The 18,713-nt window shown below is 45.4% G+C and overlaps 1 protein-coding gene across 3 annotated transcripts in view; it reads left to right on the forward strand.

The window, feature by feature from the left end:
- The window catches only part of VOPP1 (VOPP1 WW domain binding protein), a 170,105-nt gene extending 153,461 nt beyond the window's left edge, over positions 1 to 16,644 (forward strand). For all 3 annotated transcript variants that reach the window (XM_025273022.3, XM_006074766.4, XM_025273021.3), the window contains one exon: positions 14,180 to 16,644. In XM_025273022.3, coding sequence (XP_025128807.1) covers positions 14,180 to 14,370 — 191 coding nt within the window. In that variant the 3' untranslated portion in view covers positions 14,371 to 16,644. The remainder of the gene's footprint in view (positions 1 to 14,179) is intronic.
- Positions 16,645 to 18,713: the final 2,069 nt, after the last annotated feature.

Below are 18,713 nucleotides of genomic sequence, written 5' to 3' on the forward strand. Positions count from 1 at the left end.
AGTAAAAAAAAAAAAAAAATAATAATTCAACATTCAAAAAATAAAGATCATGGCATCCAGTTCCATTGCTTCATGGCAAATAAATGGGGAAACAATGGAAACAGTGACAGACTTTATTTTCTTAGGCTCCAAAATCACTGCAGATGGTGACTGCAGCCATGAAATTAAAAGATGCTAGCTCCTTGAAGAAAAGCTATGACAAACCTAGACAGCGTATTCAAAAGCAGAGACATCACTTTGCCAACAAAGGTCCGTCTAGTCAGAGCTATGGTTTTTCCAGTGGTCATATGTGGATGTGAGAGTTGTTCCATAAAGAAAGTGGAGCACTGAAGAATCGATACTTTTGAACTGTGGTGTTGGAGAAGATCTTGAGAGTCCCTTGGGCTGCAAGGAGATCAAACCAGTCAATCCTAAAGGAAATCGATCCTTAATATTTATTGGAAGGACTGATGCTGAAGCTGAAGCTCCAAAATTTTGGCCACCTGATGCAAAGAGCTGACTCAATGGAGAAGATCCTGATGCTGGGAAATGCTGAAGGCCCGAGGAGAAAGGGATGACGGGACGAGATGGTTGGATGGCATCACCAACTCAATGATTTTGAGCAAGCTCCGGGAGATGGTGAAGGACAGGGAAGCCTGGCGTCCATGGGGTCACAAAGAGTCCTGCTAGTGCAGGAGATGCTGATTTGATCCCTGGGTCAGGTAGATCCCCTGTTAGAGGAAATGGCAACCCACTCTAGTATCCTTTTCTGGAAAAATCCCATGGACAGAGGAGCCTGGCTGCCTACAGTGATTGCAAAGAGTCCGACACAACTAAGTGCACACACACACACACACAACAGAATACAGTTCAGCCATATAAAAGAATTAAATCCAGCCATTTGTGACAATATAGGAAGACCTTGAAGACAGTATGGTATTTGAAATAACTTAGATGAAGAAAGACAAATGCTATATGATTTCACTCCTGTAAAGTCTAATGAAACAAATGAGCAAACAATAAAAAAAAAGCAAAATTTTAGATACAGAGAGCAGATTAATGGTTACCAGAGGGGAAGTAGTGTGGATAAATTGGGTGAAGGGGTCAAAGGTATGGTGATGGATGGAGACTAGACTTGAGGTCAGCGCTTTGTAGGACAGTAACATTCTCATCTTTGAAAGTTCGCAACATATAAACCTTCAAGTTGCGAACTTTCAAAGATGAGAATGTTCATTCTCACGTCGTCACATTAGTTATTTCATGTGTCTGGTGTGCATTGTCATGTCCGTCCGTCCTCCACAGGTGGTTGTGCTTTTGTGTACTTTGCATTGCTGCATATAGCACAATAGTACAGTACATTCATTTCAAGCCCAGGTTGTCTGGAAGCAACTGGTTTAGTTCTTCAGAAGTAACTGAAGAACCAAAAGGATTCATGACATGAGAAATGGGAAGGGGTTTTATTTATTTGAGAAGGTAGTTTTTGAGGCATGGGACCCAGATGTAATATGGAACATGAAGTTTGCAGCAACCATTTGGAACTCAATCCAGTGCTACCATGTCATCTATGATGAGAAAAAAGAGGCACTGGGTCATTTTTCCAAAAGGGTAGGAAGGGTAGGTAGAATTGAATCCAGCAAAGAACCAGACCAATGCCCTCGGCGTCAGGCATGGGTGAGAGTGCAGCTCGCCCTCCGTCTCTTATTGCTGATGACCCTTCAGCGCTGCCATCTCCCACCTCCTCTCCCTACTCCAGTCAGCTCTTCTTGCCTGTTCACTCGATGCCAGACCCTGTATGCCAGATGTTGTACTGTACTATTGTCCTTCTGAAGGTGTAGCACAATTTAAATGTTTTATTTTTGTGTTTGTTTCTTATGTATTTTTATGTGAAAAGTAGTAATATTTTCAACTTATTGCAGTATAGTACTATACATCTGATTGTGTTAGTTGGGTACGTGAGCTTGTTGGATTTACAAACAAATTAGATTTCATGTTCCATAATTTACTCTTGGAATGGAACTCCTTTGTATGTACGGGTCTTACTGTATAGAAAACATGGAGCTGTGAACGTGCTGTTTTGTGTGAACCTAAAATGCCCATCAGCTAATCTCAGTTTTAAGTCATTAGTTTATAACCAATAAACATTCTCTCTAGGTTTTTCTTAATTTTTAAAAAGATCACTGAGTAACTCAGTAGATGCTAGAAAAATGGTAATAAAATTCAATATACATTTCTTATCAAAACTCAAAGTACTGATGTAAAGTGTAATATATCTAGCAAAATGAGGCTTTTTCTTAATATAATGAAGCCTTAGACTATGTGTTTGGGGTCATTGGAGGTCAGGACCAAGTTCTCAGTGGTACACCTAAGCCTAGTGTTACCAGCTGTGACTTTTGAATGGAAATGTTTAGTAGTTGTCTAATAAGCTCACTTTGTACCATCGACCTGCTGCCAACAACATACTTAGTTTAACAGTACAAGTATTGCTATTAAAATTAGGATATTTACTAACAAAGTTTAACACTGTTCTAGAAATTCTTGGTCAAAGCATTAACACGAAAATATTTATTCATCAGGAAGGAGAAACAGCACTGTCTCTCTTTTTAAACAATGTATCAGTATATATACCTAAAAAAGTCCTGAAGGATGAACTGAAAAATATTTTTAGTAGCTGAGACAATTTTGGAAAATGAATGGATACAACATAAAAAGAAATTAAAAACCAGAAGGCTTAGAAAAGGAAGGGAGCAAGTTATGAAGTGGGGAGATTTGTCTATTGACCATGAGAATGTTCTCTGCAAGAATTCGTTCAAGTGTTTTGGCTGCAAGTAACACACGCCCTAATCAGCCAGGTTAAAATCATTTATAAGAGTTACCTCTTGTGACAAAAAAATCACAAAGACAGGGCTCCTGGTTTACCTCCATGCTTAGCAGCATGCAGAAGCTCAGGGCCCCCACCCCCACTGGCCGACTTGTGGCGCTGCTGTATCCATGTGTCCTGGGCTGCAGGACGGACCCCTCAAGGGTTCAGACCCAGAAGTGTCCAGTGGAAAAAGATTCCCAGGCAAGTTATTGATATATAACATTTTTGGCTGTCAGGAGCCGCGTTAGGCGTTACTGACAAAATGGAGGCACGGCCCCAACCCCCTCTCCTCATCTCGCAGGCACGGCCCTGGGATGAAGGTGTTAGGCCTTGTGATTCTGACTTGTTCTTTCCTTTCTTTGGTTGAGTTGACTGGAAAGAATGTTAAGGTGCTTATTGTTCTTGAGAGAAACATGAGAAAGCACAAAGCCTTTTTCAGTTGTGCCTAGAAAATAATCTGTTCAAAGATCTTTACAAAGAATGTTCCAGGATGAGCAGGTAGGCCGCAGCTTGGGGCCATGGGAAGGATTATTATCTGAGACCTGTTTGTGAGGGGAATGTTTATGGCAAAAGAAGTTTGCTGAGTTTAGGGTTTAGGATTAATTAAGAATAGCTAGAAGCCTTCTTAGGACATAATGATCTTAAGATGCTAGGGATAAACAGGATTTAGAAAGATAGGAAATAAACTGAGGAATGTAGCATGAGTTACAATGTAATCACAAGTTAAGTACAGTAAATCTGGGTGGAGGAAACTAAAAACATCAAACCTCTGACCTAATGCTTTTGTCAAAGTATAAAAGAGAACCTGAAACTTGAAATAAACATGTAGTCCCATAGAGGCTACATCAAGATGTAGTCCCGTACTATGAGTCAGAGGCTACGTATCATTGCCGACACCGTCCATCTCTTCAGGTTGAATCCCTGGCTGCTGGAGCTGGACTCGAGCATTTGGCCATCAACCAAAAATCTATAAATTGGAGAAAGGTAATATATATCTCATAGTATCCCAGGTGGCACTAATGGTAAAGAACTCTCCTGCCAGTGCAGGAGATGTAAGAGACATGGGTTCGATCCCTGGGTCGGGAAGATCCCCTGGAGGAGGGCATGGCAACCCACTCCAGTATTCTTGCCTGAAGAATCCCACGGACAGAGGAGCCTGGAAGGCTACAGTCCACAGGGTCACAAAGAGTCGGACAGGACTGAAGCGACTGCGCATGCATGTATGCCTGTCACTCTGATACTGCACGTGCATGCATGCTTCGTTGCTCAGTTGTGTCCAACTCTTAGCGTGCATGCATGTATAGATCACTATGACAGGCATACATGCATGCTCAGTTGCTTCAGTCATGTCCGACTCTGTGACCCTGTGGACTGTAGTCCTCCAGGCTCCTCTAACCATGGGATTCCCCAGGCAAGAATACTGGAGTGGGTTGCCATGCCCTCCTCCAGGGAATCTTGCTGACCCAGGGATCTAACCCTGGGTCTCTTACATTGCAGGCAGATTCTTTACCATCTGAGCCATCAGGGAAGCAAGTATTACTGTAAAGCTTAAATATGGGTTTTATTCTTTCTTCACTGTGGTACTATGTCAGCCAGAACATGTGAATGCTTTCCCCAAAGCACAGCCCTTACTTATTTTGGAGTTTCATTTTCTCTCATTTTTTAATCTCTGTTTCAGTTTGCAAATTATTCTCTTTGATACAGAATAAGATTTGAGGTATTTTTATATTATTTTCTATTTTTTTTAATTTTTCTTGGAGTATAGTTGATTTACAATGTTGTGTTAGTTTCAGCTGTACAAAAAATTGAATCCGTTATACGTGTATCCACTCTTTTTAAGGTTCTGTTCCCATATAGGCCATTACAGATTATTAAGTAGAATGCCCTGTGCTATAAAGGATGTCCTTATTAGTTATCTATCTTATGTATAGCACCCCAATCTCCCTATTTATCCCTCCCTGTCCCTTACTCCCTAGTAACCATGTTTGTTTTCTCCATCTGTAACTCTATTTCTGTTTTGTAAATAATTTTATTTGTATTCTTTTTCTAGATGGTATTTGTCTTTGACTTAGTAGGACAATCTCTGGGTCCATCTGTGTTGCAAATGGCATTATTCTGTTCTTTTTTATGGCTGAAGAGTCAGATATGACTGAGCAACTGAACTGAACTGAATATTCCGTTGTATATATGTAATGCATCTTCTTTATTCTTTCCTCTGTTGATGGGCATATAGGTTACTTCCATGTCCTGGCTATTGTAAATAATGCTGCCATAAACATTGGGGTGCATGTATCTTTTTGAATAATGGTTTTCTTTGGGTATATGCCCAGGAGTGGGATTGCCGATTGATATGGTAGTTCTGTTTTTAGCTTTTTAAGGGAGTTCCATTCTGCTCTCCATACAGGATGTACCAATTTACATTCCCGCCAACAGTGCAGGAGGGCTCCCTTTGTTCCATACCCTCTCCAGCATTTATTGTTTTAGATTTTTTAATGATGTCCATCCTGACTGATGTGAAGTGATACCTAATTATAGTTTTGGTTTGCACTTCTCTAATAATTAGAGATGTTAGCCATCTGTATGTCTTTGGAGAAATGTCTATTTAGATCTTCTGCTATTTTTTGACTGGGCTTTTTATCTTGAGCTGCATTGTATATTTTAGAGATTAATCCCTCATCCATTGCTTCATTTGCAAGTATTTTCTCACATTCTTTTTTTTAAATATAAATTTATTTTAATTGGAGGCTAATTACTTTACAATATTGTATTGGTTTTGCCATACATCAACATGAATCCACCACAGGTATACACGTGTTCCCCATCCTGAACCCCTCTCCCACCTCCCTCCCGGTACCATCCCTCTGGGTCATCCCAGTGCACCAGCCCCAAGGATCCTGTATCCTGCATCAAGCCTAGACTGGCAATTTGTTTCATATATGATATTATACATGTTTCAATGCCATTCTCCCAAATCATCCCACCCCCTCCCTCTCCCACAGAGTCCAAAAGACTGTTCTATACATCAGGGTCTCTTTTACTGTCTCGCATACAGGGTTATCATTACCATCTTTCTAAATTCCATATATATGTGTTAGTATACTGTACTGGTGTTTTTCTTTCTGGCTTACTTCACTCTGTATAATAGGCTCCAGTTTCATCCACCTCATTAGAACAGATTCAAATGTATTCTTTTTAATGGCTGAGTAATACTCCATTGTGTATATGTACCACAGCTTTATTATCCATTCATGTGCTGATGGACATCTAGGTTGCTTCCATGTCCTGGCTATTATAAACAGTGCTGCGATGAACATTGGGGCACACGTGTCTCTTTCAATTCTGGTTTCCTCAGTGTGTATGCCCAGCAGTGGGATTGCTGGATCATAAGGCAGTTCTATTTCCAGTTTTTTAAGGAATCTCCACACTGTTCTCCATAGTGGCTGTACTAGTTTGCATTCTGAGGGTTGTCTTTTCATTTTGTATATGGTTTCCTTTGCTCTACAAAAGCTTTTAAGTTAAGTTAGGTCCCATTGCTTTATTTTTGTTTTTATTTTCATTATTGTAGGAGGTGGGTCAAAAAAGATCTTGCTGAGATTTATGTCAAAGAGTGTTCTTCCTGTTTTCCATTAAGAGTTTTGTAGTGCCTGGCCTTACATTTAGGTCTTTAAACCATTTTGATTTAGTTTTTGTGTATGGCATTTGGTAGTGTTCTATTTTTCATTTGTAACTGTCCAGTTTTCCAGTACCACTTATCAAGGAGACTGTCTTTTCTCCATTGTATATTCTTGCCTTCTTTGTCACAGATCACAGTTGCCCATAGGTGCCTGAGTTTATCCCTGGGCTTCCTATCCTGCTCCATTGATGAATTATGATTTTAAAATGCTTTGAACTCCAGAGTCATGTGCCATAGAATCATGTGTATATTTGGGAGACATTTTTGAAATGATCTCTCTCATCTGTGGCACATACCTGTTCTTGCCTGGCCTTTTTTCTGTGGTTTTCACACATACCATGATGTCTTCGTCACTCCACCTCCCTGAATGAGTCAAAACTGAGTGTGTCTCCTCTCTGTGTCTCTTCTCTGCAAGATCCTGGATATTCTGCCACATCAGTATGTTGTCAGGAGTTCTGCTTTAGCCAAATCAGCAAGCGTAGTGAACGTCTGGGACACACACATCCTCCATGCCAACTGATGCCCCCTCTAGCCCAGGAGCCTCATTCCACCCCAGGAGAGTGCAGCCTCCATTCGTGCTGTCTGTGCCCTCAACCAGTCTTTCTAGCAGTTTCATCCTTGTGTTTGTTCACTTGAGGGTTTATGTTCTTGACAAGTACAGAATTTATCCACCTCCCATTTGTTGTTTCTTTACTATTCTAAGTACCTCTCCATCTCCATGCTCAGATGTTTTAACCCTACCCTTCCAGTTCCCATGTGATGAGACTGCTAACATAACTGTCCAATTAAGTCGGACACACTTGTCATCGTTTCTCATTACCCTCCAGTGTGAGTGACGGTGCTGCACGAATGTTCCAGACATGCCCTCAGCACATCTCTGGTACAAAGACCACAGCCCTAGCCCGCCCCCACCCCCATCGCTTGTGATGGGGAGGTGGAGTTATCCCTTCGAACGCTTCTACCCTCAGGGGCAGCAGGTAGGCTTGATGCAGGCTTGCTGGGCATCAGAAGCAGGCATGTCTCACAAAGCTGCCCCACGTGTTCAGCGTGGTGTAGCAGAGGTGAAGTTCAGGCACCATCCCTCCCTCCTTCCATCGCTTATCTGTCTCATGGATGGGATGTCTGTTGCAATGCCAGATGCTGGCTTGGGTTCTAAGAGTCCCCAGGTGAGTTAAATCCTCTCCTTGTATGCAGAAGTTCAAACTATTCTACTACACTGTGGTGCCCAATATGTGGATTCTTTTCTGAGTGCCAAGAGGACAGGGGTCCTAGTCCAGTCAGGATTGTGGTGATAGTCAGTGAGCTGTGATTCTGATCTGAGACTTGAAAGATAAAAGGGAATTAGTCAGATGAGAGGCTGAGGGGATGGGGATGGTGGTGTGAAGATGGGCCAAGACTTTGCAGGAGGAGTGATCTGCATGTTTTAACACTAGGAGCTACTTTCTGATGAGGGTCTGGGAGAGGTGAGCAGGATACAAGCAGTTGGTTGTTGTTGGCAGGACAGTGGGAAACGAGACGGAAAGAAGTAAGGACCTGAGGATGGAGGGCCTTTCACCCCTAGTACAGGAACTCAGCTCACAGCCCTGTGAGTGAATTGGTGGCTGTGGTGACATAGGATGTTCAAGTCATGGGTGGGAAGAGGAGCTGCGTGTCTGCTGGAATGTGTTTGAGAAACCTGTCTAAACCTTGAGAAGCAGCCTGGCTGGAGGAGGTGGATGTAGGAATTTGGGATCTGAGCTCTGATTAAACTGTGTGAGGCAGGTAGTGTATGGAGGAGAGAACACTAGAGCCCACCCTGAGCTGAGCTGGTTGTACAGACACAGGGAACAGATGGAGTCACTTAGGAGAGCTGCGGGGACCTGGTGGCCCTGGGCTTGCGAGCCACTTGGTCTTTCTCAGGTGGTCATCACCCCTCCTTTCTTTATGGCGAGCCGGATTCTTCTGCATCCCAAGAAAAGGTTGGCCTGGCTCATCTCCTCCTCTTAGTGGCCAGTGAGCTTGGTGGTGGCAGCAGGGTCGCTGTGAGGAAAGTGTGGCAGCATCAGCAGAACGGTTCCCCTCAGGTGGAGCTGCTATAATTGACTGATGTTTGCTGAATCTAGGGTTCCCTCTCAAATCTCACCCAGACTGTCAGGGAGGAAAGAGGATGGCAGTAAGGCGTAAAACAACTTCAGCTCTGTCGAGAAGCACAGTGTGGTTGGGATAGAGTGCAGCCCAGCGCAGCCTGGCTGGTGACAGCCCTGAACTAAGCCCTCAGTCCCGGGATGCTGCTCAGAATGCAGGTCTAGCGTATCCCCAGCCTTCCGTAGTCTGCTGTCCCTCTGCAGCTGGAGGGAGGCCCATTTCATCACCCTGTTGTGAGAACGTGTCACCGTGGAAAGAGCTTGGGCTTCACAGGACAGTACTCGGTTCAATTCTGGTGCCTCCACATAGTAGCTGTGTGACCTTGGCAGGTTATGTCTCGCTGAGCTTCAGTGTCTTCAAGAATATGGATGCAATAGCAATACCCTTGCTGTGCCCACACTATGCCCTTCCCACGTGATAGAGGACGATGCAGATTGGCATTAACACTTGAGAAGACAGCTGGGCAACTGAGTGGTTGCAGTTGTTTTACTCACATCTCCTGATCCTTTCCTCTCTGTCTCCTGGAGAAATAGTCTTCCTCTGACTCTGCTTCTTCACAGATTCTCTATTTTCTTTCTCTAACTAAACCATCTACCATAAGGCTTCAGAATGTAAGGGCTAGTTCTCTTCCCCCACATTCCACCCCCTGTAAGATAGACAGATGGTCCTGGTGTCCCATTGGCTCCTGACTTTCACTTTTATGTCCTTACAGTCCCAAGAATCCCAAACCACACACTGAATCCCAAACTGGTTCTTCCATTCTCCAACACCATTTTGCTACCATCTGTGACCATCTCTTCTTTGAGGACTTGGGAATCTGTCTGCTCAAATCGCCAACCCCCGTGGCCTGCAGTGCACGGGCTGCCTGTGTGAGCACCTGGGCGTCCTTCACGCAGGGGCTGTGGGTCCCTGTCCTGCTGCTCTGAGCTGCTGCCTGTGGCTCCTCTGCCCATTTGACAGAAAATACCAGGTGCCCTCCTGTGTGCCAGGCTCTTTGCTAGACAGTGGGGTTCAAATTTTGAACCAGGCATATAAGGTCCCTAACCTTCATTGAGCTTATATTCTCCCTAGAAATTCTCTTGGAGAAGGCAATGGCACCCCACTCCAGTACTCTTGCCTGGAAAATCCACGGATGGAGGAGCCTAAGAGGCTGCGGTCCATGGGGTCGCTAAGAGTCGGACACGACTGAGCAACTTCACTTTCACTTTTTACTTTCATGCATTGGAGAAGGAGATGATGGCCCACTCCAGTGTTCTTGCCTGAAGAATCCCAAGGACGACAGAGCCTGATGGGCTGCCATCTGTGGGGTCGCACAGAGTCAGACACAACTGAAGTGATTTAGCAGCAGCAGCAGAAATCCTCTCTTTACTATATTTCTGTACCTAACTGTATAAACATGTTCAAGCACTTCCTGTCCTTAAAAATACTTCTGTCTTAAGAATATACAATGGGGAAAAGACAGTCTCTTCCATAAGTGGTGCTGGAAAAACTAGACAGCTACATGTAAAAGAATGCAATTATAATATGTTCTCATACTATATATAAAAATAAACTCAAAATGGATTAAAGACCTAAATGTAAACCCCCAAATCATACAACTCCTAGAAGAGAACATGAAGCAGGACAGTCTTTGACATAAATCACAGCAAAACATTTTTTTGAATCTGTCTCTTAAGGCAAAAGAAACAGAAGCAAAAATAAACAAATGGGACAACATCAAACTAAAATGCTTTTAACAGTGAAGGAAACCATCATCAAAACAAAAAGACAATCTTCTGAATGGGAGAGAATTGTTGGAAATCATATATCTGATAAGGGGTTAATATCCAAAATATATAAAGAGCTTATACAACTCAAACAAGTAACCAAACAACCTGATTTTAAAATGTGCAGAGGATCTGAATAGACATTTTTCTAATCGCCAGTCCAGGTTCGATGCATGGGGATGCTTGGGGCTGGTGCACTGAGACGACCCAGAGGGAGGGTACGGGGAGGGAGGTAGGAGGGGGGTTTGGGATGGAGAACACGTGTATACCGTGGCAGATTCATGTTGATGTATGGCAAAACCAATACAATATTGTAAAGTAATTAACCTCCAATTAAAATAAATAAATTTATATTAAAAAAATAAAGATAATGACGTAAAAAAAAAAAAAAAAAAGAAGATACGCAGATGGCCAGGAGGCACATGAAAAAAATGCTCTACGTCAGCAGTCACCAGGGAAATGCAAATCAAAGCCACCCTGAGATATCATCTCACACCTGTCAGAATGGCTAAGTTGACAAGTATGTGGAGAAAAGGGAACCTTGTTCACTATTGGTGGGAGTATAAATTGGTGTAGCCACTATGGAGAACAGCATGGAGGTTCCTCAAGAAACTAAAAATAGAGCTTCCACATGACCTTGCAGTTCTTCTCCTGGGTAAACATCCAAAGAAAATGAAAACACCAACTTGAAGAGTACGTGCACCCCAATATTCTGTGTACAGTAGCCAAAATATGGAATTGACCTAAGTGTCCATCAACAAATGAATGGCTAAGAAGACCTGGTGTGTGTGTGTGTTCACACACAATATGGGCTATTACTCCTATAAAAATAAAATTCTTTTTTTTATTACTCATAAAAAAAAAGAATGAAATTTTGCCATTTGTAACAACATGGATAGACCTGGAGAATATTATGCTTAGTGAAGTAAGTCAGAGAAAGACAAATACTGTATGTTACTACTTGTATGTGGAATCCAAAAAATAAAACGAATGAATATAACAAAACAGAAGCAGACTCACAGACTTAGGTAACAAACTAAGTGCTTACCAGTGGGGAGAGGGACAGAGGGAGGGGCAAGGTAGAGGAGGGGATTAAGAGGAACAAACTGTCTAAAAAAATTAACAATAAGGATATATTGTACAGCACAGTGAAATATAGCCATTATTTTGTAATAACATTAAATGTAGTATAATTTGCAAAAATCTTGAATCACTATGTTGTACGCTTGAAACCTAACATAACCTTTAAATCAACTACGCATGCATGCCTCCCTGGTAGCTCAGACCATAAAGAATCCGCCTGCAATGCAGGAGACCATGGTTTGATCCTGGGAAGATCCCCTGGAGGAGGGCATGGCAACCTTCTCCAGTATCCTTGCCTGGAGAATCCCATGGACAGAGGAGCATGGCGGGCTACAGTCCATGGGGTCGCAAAGAGTCAGACACGACTGAGCGACTAAGTACAGCACATGCATGCATGCTAAGTTGCTTCAGTCATGTCTGACTCTTAGCGACCTTTTAGACCGTAGCCCGCCAGACTCTCCTGTCCATGGGATTCTCCAGGCAAGAATACTGGAGTGGGTTGCCATGACTTCCTCCAGGAAGTCTCCCCAACCCAGGGATCGAACCTGCCTCTCCTAAGTCCACTGCATTAGCAGGCAGATTCTTTACCACTAGCACCATGTGGGAAGCCCTAAATCAACTATACCTTAATTTAAAAGTTTTTTTTAAAGAATAAAAGAAACACACCTTCCCTTGTCCTGCACCCCTTTAGCCAACACCCATCCCCTCTCTGGTCTTTGCCCCTTACCCTGGAGCAGCTTTCTGCCCCAGCAGCTGGGCCTCTGTGCCAGCCTCAGTGCTGAGACTACTGGCAAGAAGTATGAGGGTCCTCTTCGGGGAGCGCATGTAGTACTGCTCGTCGTGCCCTCTCCTCCTCCTCCTGGTGACAAAGCTCCTGCCTCACTGTTCCACTTTCCTCCCAGCCTCCTCTTATTCTCCTCGTCCACCTGAACTGCCTATGTCTCTCCTGTCAGAAGTGTTGGTCCTCTCCTCAGTTGCCCTCTGGCCCCCTCCACACGCTCTTCCTTGGGTAGTTTTGGCCACAGCCATGTCTCTGCTACCACTTCCATACCAAAGGCTCCCAGAGCTGCTCGGACTCCTGCAGACCCTGCCCTTCTGTCCCCTCTCTTGCCAGGTGGCCCCTCCTCAAACTGGAAGCTGAGGCCTTTCGTAGGCAGGCCTCTCCTCCCCATGGTCTTCACACTCAGCTGGTCCCCGGTCCTTGGATACACCTCCTGAACCCCTCGATCTCTCCTCATTTCTTGTCTCATATTCAAAGCTTTTTTTGTGTCTTTCCTAGACTATTACATTAGCCTCTCTTTTTTATCTTTAACTTTTTATTTGTATTAAATATACAGAGATTCAAAGATAAATAAACTATCTTTGCCCTTGAGAAGTGGACGGTCCTGGCTAGTCAGGGGCTTGTGAACAAACACATCTCCTGGCAACAGGAAGACACACCACTAGAAGCCTGTTTGAGAGGAGGAGCGGATCGAGGTCCATCTGTGGCTGATGCGCTCCTCCTGACACCCCGAATGCCTCTTTGACTGTATGTTTCTGTCCTGTGCTCTCCTTCAGCACATTTGTAGATTTCCAAGACATCCTGCACATGTTGGTGGGCATCTTTCCAGGAATATGACCTTTATTCAGTTAAACTGTAGCAGAGGGAGATTTGCACAAAAAAAGACCCCACATAATATACAGGCAGACACTACCTCTCTGGTGCCCGAGCATCCCCTGGGTTGAATGAGGCCTAATTCAGATGCATCTGATTCACGCGTGAACTTAGCTAAACCCACGAAAAGCCCGGAGCCCAAGATTTCTTTCTTGATTCTTTAGTCAGTTTCCTATCACATTATCAACATGATCAGAAAATGCAGATCCAAGAAATAAGCTCAACACAGCAGCTCGGGTACTTCTACTGTTAAACGAGAGTTGGGGCTAGGTATTCCCTCTTGTCACCATCTGTGTGCTCTTGCCCCCTGTGTCCTACACCCTGGGCTGCAGCAGGGCTCAGCCTGCATCTACAGCCTCTCCCTGAGACAAGGGAGCAGTATCTTTCTGCAGCATCCAGGGCAGGGGAGAGCCCACAGACCTGTCAACGCACCCCACTGACTTCAGGCCCCTCGGTTGTCTCCCTGTCTGGGAATTTGGTTCACCTGGATGACAGGTGCTCTGCCCTGAGTAAATGTCACCCAGCAGGTGTGAGCACAGCTCACACTTCAGCACACTGTTCTCAGAAACTTTGTGGAGGTGCCTGTGGTGCTTCTAGCCAAGAGCTGGGAACCCCAGGTCCTCTTCTCAGTTCTCTCTTAAGTTGGCTCACCTTTCGGCATCCTGGCTTTCCAGGCTCTCAGGGCTGCTGGGCCGTCTGTGTTGATAATTTTTTGGTGCATGTCCCCAGGTGTTGGCAAAGCTCCTCTGGTTGTCCCTCGGTTGTGGGTTGGCCTCCACCGCCCCTGACCGTGCTATCATCCCTCCAACACTCGGGCACCCTCATGGACTGAGGTGCTTTCTGGCCGTCTGCCCTGTGAAGGAGCCGCTTCAGGAGGCTGGGCCAGCATCTCACCTTTGCTCGTTCCCTGCACCCTGGTGCCCTCCTGTGTCTGGGCTTGTTGGCCTGCAATACACGTCCGCTAAGTGCATGACCAGGGCAGTGGTCTTCACAGGGGCACCCGGCCGGGCCGTGCTCTCATCTGCTTGTTTGTTTTTCAGGAGCCCAGCCGCTGGGGCTGCCACATTACACCGATCCCGGAGGATCAGGGATGAATCCTGCTGGGAATCCCGTGGCGATGGCTTTCCAGGTCCAGCCCAACTCATCCCAGGGAAGCACGGCCTACCCACCGCCCCCTTCCTACTGCAACACGCCCCCACCCCCATATGAGCAGGTGGTGAAGACCAAGTAGCCGGGGGAGCTGCCAGCGCCTGCCTGTGTGACGTGGCTGGGAGGCAGGGCGAGGCTGTCGCTTGCTCTCCCTGCTCCATCATGGCTCACTTCCAGGAAAGGTCTTATGGGCCACTGAGGGCAAGTTCCTTTTTGATATCTTCAAAGCACAGCTTCCTCTCAAGTTTTCCTTGGAGGACCAATATTTCAATTCACCCTATGTCTCCTCTGTTGCTTCTGTTTCCAATGTAATCTGTGCTCTGGCTGAGTGGACAGTCCTGAGGGTTGCCCCCCTGAGCTGGCTGCCCAGGCCTGCAGGGGGGAGACCCCGGCAGAAGGCCAGGCAGTACGGGTGAGTGCCTGGGGACGTGAGGGGGCCCGTGGCCCAGGCACCCCTCACACAGCCAGCTGCCGGCTAGAACCAGGCCCCGCAGAGCCAGCAGTTTCCTCTTCCAAAAATGATGACGGGGTGCAGCCTCTGAGCCCCTTCTTCCCCTTCCCTTCCTGAAGACCAGAGCGCTGCCCTTGGTACCGCCAGGGCTGGGAGAGCACTGGTGTGCTGTACCTCAGGGAGATGAGGCTCTAGAATCAGGCCAAGTTGATGTCTGTAGTTCCCCAAAAATCACTAAGGGAAGGTATTTAAATTCATGGGAAATTGCCTCCTGCCTCAAACTGGACATTGCATTCCATGAGCTCTTGGTCTGACCTGGGAGGAAAATGGAGCTGTTTTCAGTGCATCTGGGGAAGGTGGTGTGGAGTCGTGCCCTGAGGTCAGACTCGGAGTCTTTCCTGGGTGTCAGTAGTTCTCTGGCCTGTGATCGCAGCCAGGCATCTCTGCACCCTCCCCTGAGGCAGGCCTGACAGTGTGTTGTAATGGACACTTTCAAAGCAGAGAGGTACATCCAGCTGGGAAGCCACCTCGGCCCCTGGAGAGAAGTGTCCCAGCGGAGCACAGCCAGTGGCTTGAGCCTGGGTGGGCAAGCCTTGGCCCTGCCTGCCTGATCTCAGCAGGTGTATGCCAGGCTCTGCAGAGGAGAAGCTTGCCAAGACAGGAACACAAAACCCCAGGACTGCAAATAGATCTCTTCCAAAAGGAACGAATAGATTTCACTCACGAGTTAATCAAAATTAGAATAAAGATGTGGTTGGAAATGCAAACCTGGCTCAGAAACCTCTCTGGCCCTCGAATCACAGGGAGTCCTGGATTGTTAGGGGACTGGAGTTCTGCTCCGCTACGTAGGTTATGCCCACCATCATGTACTTAAACCCAGATTGAGACCTGATGGGTCATGTATAGGAAGGGCAAAGCATCGTAGCGGAGACATGTATGTATAGTAATGGGGCGGGGGTGGGGGTGGGGGTTGGGTGCTTATTTTTGAAATGAAGTAATTAGAGCCTTTTGAGAGGTTGTCAGTCATTGAACTTGAGCATCAGGACATCTCACTAGAGTGATACTGAGTGTTTTCATTCCCCATTCCTTGTCTCCATGTCTTTGCTCTGCTGGAGTAGGAGTGAGGAGTCAGGATGGAGAATCTGGGAGCCTCCCCAGGGACTCCATGGGATACTCTTGGAGCCAGATGAACACTGGAAATAGTCTGAACATAGATGCTGCTGCCGGTGCTTTTGACCACTGAGCGTGACCTCTGAACTCCTGTCCCCAACTTCAGTCCCTCCCCACACTCAATTCCTTGATTTGAATGAGCAACAAAGCACAACATTTGCTGTTTACAACCCAGGATAACTACACGGGTCCAGAAGTTTCTCTTCCTCCAGGCCATTCCTTTGGCATTTTCAGCTCCAGTTTCTTCCTTTACAGTTCTGATGAGAAAGCGTCCCAAGTTGGAGTTTGTGCAGCTACATAGGCACCCAAATGTCCACGATGAAATTCTGTTTTGGGTTTTTTTTTTTTTTTTTTTTATAGCAAATGATCTTAAGAGACTAGATGATTTAGGTAGCACTCAACTATTTTATATTCATGCTTGTGTGAGATAAACTTTGTTTTCCCTTGAACATTGGTGAGAACCCACTCAGTGGTCAGTGTGTGTGGAAATTCCTTCTACAGTGATATTTCCTGCCCACTGTTCCCCCATGCTGTCGGTGGACAGTGCCCACTGCTTGGAGCCAGTCCAAGCCAACTTCTGGTGTGTGAAGTCCCATTGAGTCCATGGCTAGGAGTGAACTGGGAGTAGATCTGTGCATGCTTTTCCTCTTGTAACACTTGACTCATTTGTCTTTTTTGTTCTTTTGATAGGGTCATGTTTCCTATGTATGCACAATAAAAATAAATTTGGGTGTGTGCTTTGACTGTTTTGCTGGGGAGTAGCAAAGAGGGTAAAGATGAAGTTTCTGAAGGATAGACAGCAGGCTCTGAGGTTAGCTGAGTGGGGGTGGAATAGGTGGGGATGCACCCAGTCTCAGAAGAACTGGAAATAATATGCTTTCCGAGAATATAAGGAACTTTTGTTTCACCAACACATTAAAAAAACCTAGCTAAGGAAAAAATATCTGAAGTAAGTAGGACGACAGAAAACCTAATTACATAAACTCATAGGTAGTACTGGTATTAATTATCTGGGGGGCTGCCTGTGCTCTGTATAGGTATGGGGGCCTTGATTTTTAAATCCGACTCTCTTTGGTCAGAAACTGTATTTCTCTCACATATCTATAGCCGCTACAGTTAGGCTGTATTTTAGATGAATTTCTAACTGAGATAATATTTATCAAGAAGTGTTTCATATTTTACTGTCTTAAAACAGGACAGGAAATCAGGTAGAAGACTTTCAGAGCTAATTCACACATCTCACTGGACATGCCCCCGGTCATCAACTTCCCCCCAGTGAAATGGGAGCAGGGTCATTTACACATCAAAGGTCATGACTAAAGGTAGCCAACAGAGTACTCAGTCTCATCTGTCCCCACACCCAAATTTCACCGAACTCCAAAAGTCCATACTGTTAATAGTCCTCCAGGCAAAAAAAGTACAAGATCAGAAATTGAAATTTCTGAAATAGAAGGTGGTGTGTGGGACTGACAAAGAAACACATCTGAGAAGGTGGGAGCTGAAACTGTAAGGAGAAGTTCAGTGACTCATAGAATCCAAAACCTCAGTTTTTTCAACTGCAAAATGGGGTCATACTCAGTTCAGTATCAGTGGCTCAGTCATGTCCAACTCTTTGTGACCCCATGAACTGCAGCATACCAGGCCTCCCTGTCCGTCACCAACTCTCGGAGTCCACCCAAACCCATGTCCATTGAGTCAGTGATGCCATCCAACCATCTCATCCTCTGTCATCCCCTTCTCCTCCTGCCTTCAATCTTTCCCAGCTTCAGGGTCTTTTCAAATGAGTCAGCTCTTTATATCAGGTGGCCAAAGTATTGGAGTTTCAGCTTCAACATCAGTCCTTCCAGTGAACGTTCAGGACTGATCTTTAGGAGGGACTGATTGGATCTCCTCACAGTCCAAGGGTCATACTACTTGTTGCTTATACCAGGCTTGTACCAGGCACTTTATGGTCACTCAGCAAATGTTAGAAATCCTCTGTTCTTCACTCCACATTTCCCTGAGCAAGAGAAACTGAAGTGGAGAGAGATAATACATTCCCAACTAGTCCTTTGCCCATCAGGAGATGAGCTCCATGGTGTAACAGGAGCAAATTCCCTTTGAATACATACAAGATACGAAGGTGGAAGTTGACGGAGCCCCATTCACTGCCACTGCCCCTACGTCACCTTATCATCCTGAAATGCTGGTGTGTGCTGCTCAGTCATGGGTGTAGAGCCCACCAGAGCTGGGAAGGAGAAACCTCAGGCAACTTTTTTTCCCTACCATTTATATGTAGAATGAGATCTGTGAGTGCCCCAGATCCAGCCATGAATGATAAGCAGTATTTTGTCCATCATATTACTGGGGTGTATCTTTTGCCATTCCCTGACCCCGCCCCCACCCCAGCTGTTTATTATAATGCCCCTGTGCCAAAGTGTCCGGGGAAGATCCTGCTCAAAGCCTTTCTCAAAATGGTATGATGGGAGTGGGTATGATTATCAACACAACCCCCCTCCGTTAAAGCTGCGTCCTGTTGGATCTCCCTACTAGAAGATTCGAGTTCTGACTCCAGCCACAAAGGACTGGCTTTCCTTCTGTGAGGAAAGGCTCCTGATCTTGTGATGAGCAATAGTGTAGTGAGGGTAGAGGAGAGCCACACTTTCAGCTGGAACAGGGGTGCATGGGAGCGCTGCATTTTCTTCCTCTCTGGACTTGAAACCACAAACAGCCTTGAGGTCCTGAAGCCCATAAGTCATATTTGCCACAGACCTGGTGCTCATTGTACGGGAATTGGAGGTGGATACTTGAGGGATTGGGGGGCA

This window comes from Bubalus bubalis, chromosome 21 (genome assembly GCF_019923935.1).
Source record: "Bubalus bubalis isolate 160015118507 breed Murrah chromosome 21, NDDB_SH_1, whole genome shotgun sequence".
NCBI classification, from domain to species: Eukaryota; Metazoa; Chordata; class Mammalia; order Artiodactyla; family Bovidae; genus Bubalus; species Bubalus bubalis.